Source organism: Notamacropus eugenii, chromosome 1, assembly GCF_028372415.1.
Source record: "Notamacropus eugenii isolate mMacEug1 chromosome 1, mMacEug1.pri_v2, whole genome shotgun sequence".
NCBI lineage: Eukaryota > Metazoa > Chordata > Mammalia > Diprotodontia > Macropodidae > Notamacropus > Notamacropus eugenii.
In genome coordinates, this window is record NC_092872.1 from 167,727,602 (window position 1) to 167,739,636 (window position 12,035).

Sequence of the window (12,035 nt, forward strand, 5' to 3'; positions counted from 1 at the left end):
TTTCCTCCTCAACTTATTTCCACCAGATCTAGAATCTGTATATCAATTAATCAATGAACAAGAATTTATTATGTGCTTACTGTGTTCCAGACATTGTACTAAAGCATGAGGGAAACAAGGAAAGGCAAGAACAGTCCCTTCTCTCAAGGAGGTCGTAGTCTAATGGTTAGACTAGAAACCTAGTACCTGGCTCTGTGCGTGTGGGCAGGTGGGGAAAGCAGGGAGTAGACTAGGACTCTTTTTAGGGGCAGGAATCTAGCACACAACACACATACCTACAAAACTGGAAGACAGTAGTTACAAATCAACAGGCAAAATCACTAACCACAGTAGATTTTCTCATGATTCAGATCCCTGTAAACTCTCTATTTCTGCTTTCATAGCTCAAGATTATATTCAGCAACTACTTGCTGAAGACTAAAGAGGTTTTCATCCTCTTGTAGGTTATTGGGAGATTCCTGCTCCCAGCAAGTTTGTGACAAAATAATGAGATGAGCCACAGGAAGAAGTTAAAGGCATCTGATGGCACAGGGGATAGAGAATCTGGTTTGGAATCAGGAAGACCCGAATTCAAATTCTGCCTCAGATCCTTGCTGGCTATATAACCATAGGCAATTCAATAAACCTTTCTCACTTTCAGTTTCCTCATCTATAAAATGGTAATGATAAATGATAATAATAGTACCTACCTTTTAATGTTTTTGAGGATGAAATCAAAGCAAATAATATGTGTAAAGAACTTTGCAAACTTTGTTAGAGATTATTGTGATCTGTTCCCAAAAGAGGCGTATGTCCCAGAATCCAAAATCTCATCTTTCTGCCTTTTCTTCTCTTTATAAGAGGGGAATGTAAGGACTTCCTCCTCCCTTTCAGGATCCAATTTAATGTTATGCACCAAGGTCCTAGGGCCTCAGTTCTTTACCATTTAGCCAAGCCCAAGGGATGGGGACCAAGGTCACAGTTCAATATTTCCCAGTCTTCTGTGAGCTGCCCCTGGCCCACCTTTCTCCATAGTAATTACTTGGAAATTAGGCAGACCAGCTGGCTACCTTGTGCCTGAGACTAGTTAAAACAGGAACCTTCAGAAGAACCCACTTTCAGGAGGTCTAGAGAGGCAAAGGCTAAATGCCCAGCCATAGAGAAGGGGCAAGGAGCAGGGTTTCCACAGGAGATTACAAGGCTAATGAGTGCAAAGACACACTAAAAAACCTCCCTGCACTGGAGGTAAAGGAGGCTAATGAGGAGATTAAGTATGTTTTCCTCAGAACACAAGGTTCAGTTATCTAGCATTCTCCTCCCTTTCATATTTTTTTTAACTTTTATCCATCATGTAAATGCCCTTTTTGAAACCAAGAAGAGGTTCCTATTGTCTATCACATTAAAAGGCACTATGGGATACAGAAGAGAAATTTGACATGGGAACCAGGGAACCAAGTCTCACATCTGATACATACAAACAATAAGCCTACCTTGCCATCCCACCCTCATAGGTTATCTATCCTTTCAGAGCTCTCTCTAATCAACTTTCTCTGACTAGAAATTGCAGAGAAAAGTGTCAGCCAGCATTGGTAAAGTTTCCTCACCCAGGAATCCTCTATGCCATTGAAACCATAGATCTCTACCAAGAGTCAGAATGGTATAGTGCAAAGGGCACTGGATTTAGAGTGAAAAGACAATTCAGATCCTCACACTACTTGCTACCTGTGTGATCTTGGACTCAGACCTTGGAATATATGTCACCAAAGGCCTCGGTTTTCTGAGAGAGATGGACTAAATGATCCCAAAGATTTCTTCCTGCTTTATATCTATGATTCTAAATCCAAATTCCTCTGCTTGGCTGTCAAGGTCTACTGTAATCTGACTGTACCCTAACTATCCCTTATTTCCTTCTATTCTCCAATATGCACCCTCTACTGCAGATATACCAATTTCTTCCCTATCCCCCTGGACCGCTAAGACTAATTTTTCTACTTGCATATTATACTGGGAGGACTCATTGATTAGTCCTGTCCTAACTGGATTAGAGAAGTAAAGATGGTACCAAAATTCTTTACCAAAAAAATGCTCTGTCTATTGACTCAAACAAATAATATTAAATTACACATTATAAAGTTTATAAATGAGCACTTTTTTTCATTTTATGTCAAGATGCACAGAAAATCCTTTGAGTCTCTGATTCTTTCTTCCTCGGAGTTCAGTCCCCTGGAAGGTCTCAATATGGAAACGAACAAAACCTAGTTGATAGGTTTTACCTAGATAAACTCAGCTTCAAGGGAGCTCCCATTCTATTGTTACTTCTTAGTCCTAGAGCCCCTGTGACATAGATCAAGACTGTACTTACATGTAGCGTAAGTGAGGGTTCTTGGCAAATGCCCTTGGCTGGATGTTCCGAAGTCCTGAGTTCTTGATAGTCCTGAGAAAAAATTAAAAGTAAGTCAAGAAAAGTCAAAGAGAAACATAAAATCTGAGCTACAACTAACATGGGGTCAATGGGAAGGATGGGATCATAAGCTCCTTTTGTGCATGGACTGAGTCATATTCATTTCTTTATCCCCCACATGTCTATGATAGCAACTAGCTTATAGTAGGCATTCAATAAATATTTAATGAATAAATGAATCAAGCTAGAATAGATAATCAGTCTATAAGAATTTATTAAGGGAAATAAGAATAAGAGGGAGATCCCCTTCCTCATCCAAAAGGAAGTGAGAGAAATTAAACTGGATTTCACCAAGAAGGTAGAAAGCATGAACTCCATGGAAGAAGTGATACACAGATTAACTCAGCTCTGCTGGTTGGTGAGTTCCTGTCCTTTCTCTAAAGCCTCCCTTTCTCTAAACACCTCATTATCAAGCCTCATTCTGAGTCCCCCTCCCACTCATTAATAGTAAATGTCTCTCAAAGCCCCTAAGGGTCCTCCTCATCTCCCTACTTCCTCCCCTTCTCCCTTGGGGGAGAAAGAAAGAGCACTAGGAGATATGGGATAGCCCATAAGAAGTATGCAGGCAAGTAGACATGGGGCAGCTAGTTGCCACAGTGGATAGAATACTAGACCTAAAGACAAAATTCAAAGCCTACCTCAAGACGCTGACTAGATGTGATACCCTGAGCAAATCATTTAACGGCTTTCTGCCTTGGTTTACTTATCCATAAAATGTAGATAACAATAATGATACCCACCTCCCAGAGTTGTTAGAAGGATGAAGTGAGATAATATTTGTAAAGTGCTTTGCAAACCTTAAAGGGTTAGTTATTATTACTATTTTTATCACAGTATAATGGATAAAGCACTGGTCATGGAGTCAGGAAATGAGAGATCTGATCCTGACTGTGATTGATTAGTTGTGTGACCTTGAACAAATCCCATATACACTCTGGGCCTTAGGTTTCTCCTCTCTAATGTTGGAGGATTTGACCTGTTGATCTCTAAGATCCCTTCTAGCTCTAAGGTTCTATAATATATATTCAAGAGAACCAGAGCTCCCACATCATTTCTTAGCAAGTCAATGCTTTGGAAGAAAGGACAGCTCACCTCCCCTCTAACCCCAGCAAGGACCTCGGTACAAAACCCTTTATACTCACAGCTTTTGAAGTCCAGTATAGAGCTCCATGTCCACTGCATTGAGTGTGTGCAAGCTCCGCCAGTTCTCTATGTGTCTGTGGGAAGGAATAAAAGGTAAGAGCTTAGTTCAGCTCAGGGATGTATTGAGTTTCATTGAGTAAGCCATCTTCTTCTCTCCAATCTGCCTTGAGTCCCAATCCAGACTTTCCTGACTCAATTTTCCCCCATGTAGGAGACTTAAAAAGTCTTTTTTTGGTTGTTGTTGTAGTAGTTCCTGCCCATGTTGGATTGTGCCAAGGATAGAACAATAAATAAATATCAAAGGATAGGTTTGATAGTAAATATTATAGTAGCTAAAACCAGGATTATGGATGAAACAGAGACAAAGGAATAATGTCTTACATTGACTTGATAACACAGCCTCTGAGTCTAGAAACTGATAGTAACTGCTTTGGGTCCCCTCAACCATCTCAGTCCCAAAACTCATATGAGAGAACCCAGGTCTTGTAGGAGGCAGACAAGATATTTGGACTCAAAATCAAAAGTTATTCCTGATAGGGAAAAAAAAGCTTTCTTGTTTTGGGTTCTTTGGTTTAGTCTTACACATAACATGAATACGGATGATTTTTTAAATGTTGAGTGGTTTCCAAGTGAAACAATAGATTTTCCTTTGGTTTCTACTACACCTGATGGTCACCTCACCAAATGATTCCATTAGTGTTTTTGAGTTTCCATTATCTTCTTAGGACAGACATCAATCTCTAGACTTGCTAATCTTTTACTTCCCCTCCATCATCTGCCATCAACTCCCAACCCTAATAAAGGCCATGAGAATATGGAGCACTGCCTGGGAAAATGGCATCATTTAAGGACTATTCCATGCCCAAGAGTGGAGGACATTCACTTGACTCCACATTCCCTTGAAGCCCTTTCTAGGAATATCTGTCAATGACCTATCATCATAGCTAGGATTCATATCATACTCTGTGATTCTCAAAGAACTTTACATGTGTGACCTCACCCTAATTCTCACAATAATCCTGTGATCTTGGAGTTATCATTTCATCTATTTAACAGTTTAGGAAACTGAAAATTAAGCAAATTACCTCCAAGGACACACACATCATTAAGTCAGAATTCACACTCAGGTCTTCCTGCCTCCAGGTCCAACACTCTATCCACTGTACCACCTACACCGCCCAGTTCCAGTTCCAAGCTATCTCTGTTTTGAAATGGCCTTATCACAAGTCACCTGACAATGGTTTTCTTTGTTTGGCCCTACCAGGACTAGAAATCTGGCTAAGAATAAGGACAGAAAGGAATATAACTCCCCATACACAAGACTATAATATTGTCCAGAGCCATATTAAATGTTCATACAGAAAAATTCCTATTCAAATGTACCTCACTTTATGTAATAGGTAAGCCACAACAAAGTTACAAATAAATACTTTTTTTCATTAGTTCACCTATTCACTCACATCCAGGCAATGTCAAGAGATCTAGAGAAATGGCCTCCCCCACCACCTCCAGAAAATTGTATGAATTCCCTGAGGAGGATTTATGAAAGGACTCGGAAAAGAGTCACATGGGATAAGAAGCTGTCGATGGTTATTATCCGCATCAGTGAAGGGAATACCCCCATCAGTGAGATCACAGATGCATAGAGCATCCATATTTCTTATTGATCTTCAATTGTCAGTATTTCCAAACACTTTAGGAGCAGTGTGACCTAGTGGACAGAGAGCTGGCCTTGAAGTCAGAAAGACCCGGGTTACCTCTGACACATACTGACCCTGTGAGCTGAGCAAGCCACTTCTCCATACTCCCAGGCAATTTTCTAAGCCAGAAAAACTGCAAACAGGTGCTGGTTGATCTGCTTTTATAGAGGGCACATCCTCATCCCTGAGCTCCTTCTGAGAATGAAATGACAGGGTCCAATCTCTATGCTGACCCTAAAAATTTCACACTCTGCTTCTATCCCAATTCCTATCCCACTATTCTGTCACTTCAAAGGAATAAATAATCTCTAAACAAAACCCAACAAGCCTCAGGGAGAAAAACACTTAAGGGAAGCCTTTAACAACAGTAATTGAAATAATCTCCCCTGGTAATGTAGTTTAGAAGAAAAAAACTAGATTGAGAGTCAGAAAATCTCAACTAGATCACATGAGACATTGGACAGGTGGTTTTCCTTATATGTATTTTTTATATATATTTCTTCACCTATAAAATAAAAGGGTTGGGCTACATTAGTTTTCTATAAATTCCCTCAGAGATCAGAAATGCCATAATTCTAATTTAACTGGTCAGAGTTTTCTTGACGGGGAGGGCACAACTGTACTGTTATCATCACTCTACATGTGCTTACATAAACTACATAATCAATTCTCATAAAGTTTTCAGGTCAAATCAGTATTATTTCAGAGTTACCCAAAAAAAATTGTATTGACTTCTTAATAGAGCCCTTGGCCTAAGCACATATATCATAAGATCAGATGTGATTAGATGTCTTCCCTGAGTCCGAATCAGTTATGCAGAGTCAGAGAATGAGAAATTTTGGATAGAGTATCTACCGCAAGAATGGCCCAAGAAAGTACCCCAAGGACAAGAACAAACTGAGGGGGTATACAAAGGAACATGGCAAGTATTGGGGAAAATGCCAATTTATCTCATATAATATCTATATTCAAGATGACAATTTTTTACAGCAGGGGCATTTTCCCTTAAATCATTCCCCCTCCTTATTCTGTGGCAATGATGTTCCCATGAGAGACTGCATTTACCCTCTCCTCTTTACTAATAAGGATTTCGCTGGGCAGAAAGACCAACAAGACATCCTTGGCTAATTCTAGCTTTGAGGACTACCTGAAAAACAAAGGGGAATTTTCTTGAGTTAACCTGTCTTCAAGATTTTTCTTCCTCTATCCTTCTATCTATTTCCATGGACTATATAGATCACTAAGGAAAGATGTCTACTTTGTAAGTCTTATTTAGTGCTTACTGTGTGCCAGCCACTATGCCAAGTATTTTTACAAATATGATCTCATTTATTCTTTACAACAACCCTAGAGTTTATTATCTCCATTTTACAGTTGAGAAAACCAAAGCAAACAGAAGGGAAGTGATTTGCTCAGAGTCACTCAGCTAGCAAGTGTCTGAGGACAAATTTGAACTCAGGTCTTCCTCATTCCAGCTCCAGGGCTCTCTCCTCTGAGCATTAAGCTACCACATCCTGAGCAGGCCCCTGATCATCATGCCATGGTCCCTGTTCTCCTCTTCCACCTTTGTCTCTCCTTACCCCCTTCAAATCATCACATGGATCCCAACCCTGACAAAGTCACCAGCTTATCAGCAGCAAATGTGAAAACCTGACTATATGAGGTCTGGTGCGAGGGAGCGGGAGAGGAAGAAAACAACATTATTAATAGCAATGTTGCACTCTCCAGACAGGGACTGGCCTCCTGCAGTAGCTCAGTGTAAGTAGTGCTCAACGGGGTCAGAGAGAAGCTCTGTATCTTCTAGCTACCGTCAGAGAGGCACTAGCAAAACTGTGTGAGGGAAGAGCCAGGCATCAATGAGGCTGTGTGGGACCCTGGGCTTAGGAGAGCGTCATCGAGTCAAGTAGCCTGCGTTTTTAGTCATCTCTCAATTATTTACATCAAAAAGCACTAGAAGCTGGCACAGACAAGCCAAAAAAGCATGTTACTTCAAAGTCATTTCTACTTGCCCTTGGAATATGATGATGTTTCAATTTTTATATATCTACACAAATACGCATAGAGATATACAGATATGTGTAAATATAGACACGTAGATATATAGATATATACATATATGTATATACAAAATGTATGTATATATGTATTGTGTGCATATGTACATGCATATATATAGCACATGTATAACTCAGAATTATATATATATATATATATATATCTCAGTTATATAAACAACTGTGTATATATATAAATCTATATTTGTGAGGCAGCCTAGCACTGGGGATAGAGAAACAGCCTAGGAGCTAGGAACACCAAGGTCCAAGTCTCCTGTCTTGGACAATACATACTGGCTGTGTGACTGTGGTTACGTCATGATCTCTCAATGCTCTGGGGAATTCTCTGAGACTCAAATTCAAATAGAAACAAGCAGCACTAAACCTTGGGTAAGGATCCCAGCTGGCCACATATTGACTTAGAAAACAACATATTAATGCTATCTATGTTTTATTGTATTTTAACTATTTTTTTAAAAAATGTTCCCAGTTATATTTTAATCTGGTTCAGAAGCACACAGAATATACAAGTTGCTTGTTTGACACCTCTGAACTAATTTGTAAGAGAAGGTGTTGATCTGCTCTAGTGAAAGAAATTTACTGAAAGAAGTAAGTTCCCTATATCAATGAAATCATTTGTCCAGTCCCAATAGACAGAGATAGAGAGAGAGAGAGAGGAGGGAGAGAGAGAGAGAGAGAGAGAGAGAGAGAGAGAGAGAGAGAGAGAGAGAGAGAGATGGATGGATGGATGGATGGATGGATGGATGGATGGAAAGATGGATGGACAGACAGACGGACAGATAGATAGACAGATAAATAATCACTTCCTCCTAACATGAAAATGAGTCCTGGTTTAATGTAACTCCACAAACCACTGACTTCATAAATGTAAGATCCCAGGGTATTTTCATGGTTTTCAATGACCTTTGAACTTTCTGCAGTCTTTAATCTGGATTGCACATGGCAGGCAGGCGGTTTTAAAGCAGTTGGTTCACTACGTTGAATAGACTACTCCCTCTTCCTCAACACTCTTCTCCTTTAGGGTCTGACTCACACCTTTCTCCAAGTTCTCCTTCCTTCTTCTGGGTGTCCTCATAGAATTTTTTACCATGATATAAGTCACATTAGAGCAGTGCCAACTCCTCTGGGGTCTACACACGCTGGAGAGGAGTATATGAAAGCCAAATGTGCTCATCTAGGTAACATACTGGATAGAGTGCCAAACTTAAAAGTCTTTAAGACCTGTGTTTGAATCTACCCCTCTGGCACTTACTACCTGTCTCCAGGCAAATTACTTTACTACACCTCTGAGATTTAGGTTTATTTCTGTAGGATGGGGATAATAGTCAAACCTGCCTCACGGGTTTTTTTGTAAAAATCAAATGAGATCATGTGTATAAAGCACCTTTTAAACCATAAATACTCTGTAAAATCGTAAATGTGAACGACTATTATTAAGAGACCTCACCATAAGCAGAATTTCCCCTAGGTGCTTTTCTGCCTATGACTTTGTATTGTTTGAGTATACGCATAAGTGGTGTTCCTTTGGACACAGTTATACCTCATTTATTCAGCATCATTGGGGAATGAACTGTTCTACATAAGTGAATTTTACAGATAACTTACTTGCCCCTTTAAGCATGATTTATTTTAACTCTTATAGATGGAGCTCCTTCCAAAATTTATTATACCTTCCCCTGCCTGTAAGGACCATGAATGTAATTTCAACTTTTCTTGATAACTTAGGGACTACATTAAGTATGGCCATTACTGCCCTGTGAAAGAGCGGTGCTTTAAGGTCTATTGAAATGTGTTGCACTATTTGCCCCTACACTAAATGGCCCCAGAGTGCTGTGTTCTTAAACTTTAGTATCTACATCTTACAGTTTTCTTATCTCCTCTCCCACCATCAATTGCTCACCCTGTTTGTCATCTCCAGCAACAAGCTTTAAGCCTCCTCCTCTTCCTCCCCAATAATTTGCTGGTTCTAATATTCTGTGCTCCAGGAAACAGTCTAATTAAGTCACTGGGAACTGGGTATGATGAATAGGTAAATAAACTATGAGTATGGAGCTGAGGGGCTATCTTATGGGTAAAGTGACTGGGATTTAGAGTGTGGACTTGGTAATATCAACTTTGGCAACCCAAAGATTTTTTTTGTTTCTCTCCTGTTTCTTTAACTGGGTTCTAGATTGGAGAAGTGATAAGTGAGGTATAATCATGATTCAGGTGTTCAAATGTAGACAGCCAGAATTGTCTTCAGTATTTTCATCTTTAAAGATGTATTTATGCAAATGCTTAGGTAAGGAAGCTAGAGATGAAACTGAGATTCCCTTGGATTTCTCACCTTCAATGTAATCCACCCTGTTCTTAAAAAGATAGGTAGCTCCTTGAGCCAAATGTAGTTGCAAATACATCCAAGAAAGTTCCCACCAGAAAATATCCAGGGCAGACCCCAAGAGACATTTGCCTTCTTGCCTAGATCATTCCAAGAATGACAAGAGAGCTAGTGGGGTGAGTACTGGGCAGCCAGTCTGGCTCCAGTGGCCTGTTTACATTTTGATGCCACATTATGAAATAAGACTGAGATCCCAGCAAGGCCCCCAAATAAGTCAACATGCAGAAAGGAATGTGTAAGTGGCACTTTTGACTCCAGCATCTTGTAGGGCAATGAGGAAATTGATTTGTTATCCAGGAGCATTATGTCTAGTGATCCAGACAGAAGCATTAGCTTTCAATTATCTGATATGTTTAGCATTATAAACAAACCGTCTGGAGCAGTGCACAGTGCACAGACACAGGGGGTTGGGAAGATGCTACTTGTGCAGACACCTCTGCAACTGTTGAGGGGAAGGAGGTTCCATGGAACCAAAGCACCAAGGGGTGGGTTCTGTCTCAACTTGGTGACCCTTGTATGACACAGGACCAAGTCTAGAAAGAAACAGCAGCATTCCAAGGGGCAGCATTGCCCAATCAAGCAGCAGGAGCCATCAGGCAGTGCAGAAAGGACAATGCCAATCCTGCAGTTTGCAGATAAGAACCTAGAACAGGCAGGTGAATTTCCTGATCTACTAGAGGAGAGGGAATCTCTGCACACACATACCTGAACACACAGAATGTCTAAAGGATAACAACAGTCCTAACAACTTTCATTTATATCATGCTTTACTGTAACAAACAAACATTTGTAAACCACATTTCAGGTTATCTCATTTGAACCTCACAACTCTGATTTAGGCAGGATAGGTATTATCATTCCCCATTTTAGAGGAGGAAACTGAAGTGATACCTTGACCATGTTCACATAGACATAGTTGGGAGGGGTGGTACTTAATTTCTCACACTATATAATGACGGCCAGTATAAGCTAGCTATTACCCCTTCTACTGAGATATGGACCCATTCTCTGGAGCCTTGGATTTCAACTTGTACAGAATTCCTTCCATTTCACCCCAAGGCATTGATGTTAACATTTTCCAGATGGTAGCAACGTCCCATAGTTTGGGAGCACTTAGAAAAGAAGGCAGTGCTAACTGAGAAACAACATAATTTCAAAAGAATATCATACCAGACTGAACTCATTTCATTTTTTGGTAAGGTAATTAGAATACAGGGAATGTTACTGATGCAGTTTAACTAGATGACAAAAAGACATCTGTTAAATTCCTATTACATCCTATGAGCTTATGATGTCTTGTGATATCCAAACCCTTCCAAAGAGATGGAGACCAGATGATTTTACTATTACCTACATTCAGAACCAGTTGATGACTGGATCCATAATGATTAGTGTATTGATAGAAACCTGGAGGGGAATCTCCAGTTCTCCTGGGAATCTGTCCTTGGACCTGTTTTTTCTCTATCATGGCATGCTTATTAAACTTGTAAATGACACAGAGATGCCAGTTCATACATTTGAAGACAAAATCAAGATCCAGAAAATCTCAATAGACAGAAACAATGGGCTGAATCTAATTACAGATAGACTTTAATTAGTACATATAATGGACCCCATGAAGTGATTGCATGTATTCATATTGACACTATTCAGAGTTATAATTATGTAAAATATGAAAATTGGTTCCAGCCCAGTGGAAATATGCAGTCCATCCAAATTCAAATAATGCGACCACTTCACTGGATTCATTGTTCACATTCATTGGGACCTTGCCATAGATAAAAGTCATTAGGGATAAAAGTAAAGTCCTGTTGTTGGATTCAAAAAATCAATTGCATGTGTAGAGGCTGAGGAAGATACAGATAAACAACAGCTCATATAAAAAATATTTAGAAATTTTAGTAGAATACAAACTCAATAGGGGTTAACAATACAAAATGACAACCTTGAAAGCTTACCCAGAGGAGAGCACAGCAGTCTTATCAGCTCTCTTCTTGTTAACATGACAGACAGCCCTCTTAGGCTATGTTAATAGGAGTGTAGAGTTCAGAATAAAGGAGCTGGTAATCCCTGCCTTGCCCTATCAAACAAGGAGAATGCTGTGATCATTTTCTGGGTAGGATTTTAGGAAGAACATTGACAAGATGGTGCACATCAAGATGAGGGTGACCAGCATAGGGAGAGACTTGAAATCTTGCTATATAAGGATCAGTTGAAACAAATGTTTAGCCTCAAGAAAAGAAGATTGGGAGTGGAAGAGTGGAAGTGAGAGGAAGGAAAAGGCATTATAGTTATTTTCA

General features: G+C 39.8%; 1 protein-coding gene across 3 annotated transcripts in view; it reads right to left on the reverse strand.

Annotated features, from left to right (window-relative positions):
* The window catches only part of NTRK3 (neurotrophic receptor tyrosine kinase 3), a 469,793-nt gene that overhangs the window by 381,173 nt on the left and 76,585 nt on the right, over nucleotides 1-12,035 (reverse strand). For all 3 annotated transcript variants that reach the window (XM_072617797.1, XM_072617787.1, XM_072617806.1), the window contains exons 2-3: nucleotides 3,583-3,657; nucleotides 2,342-2,413 (exon numbers count right to left, since the gene is read on the reverse strand). In XM_072617797.1, coding sequence (XP_072473898.1) covers nucleotides 2,342-2,413; nucleotides 3,583-3,657 — 147 coding nt within the window. The remainder of the gene's footprint in view (nucleotides 1-2,341; nucleotides 2,414-3,582; nucleotides 3,658-12,035) is intronic.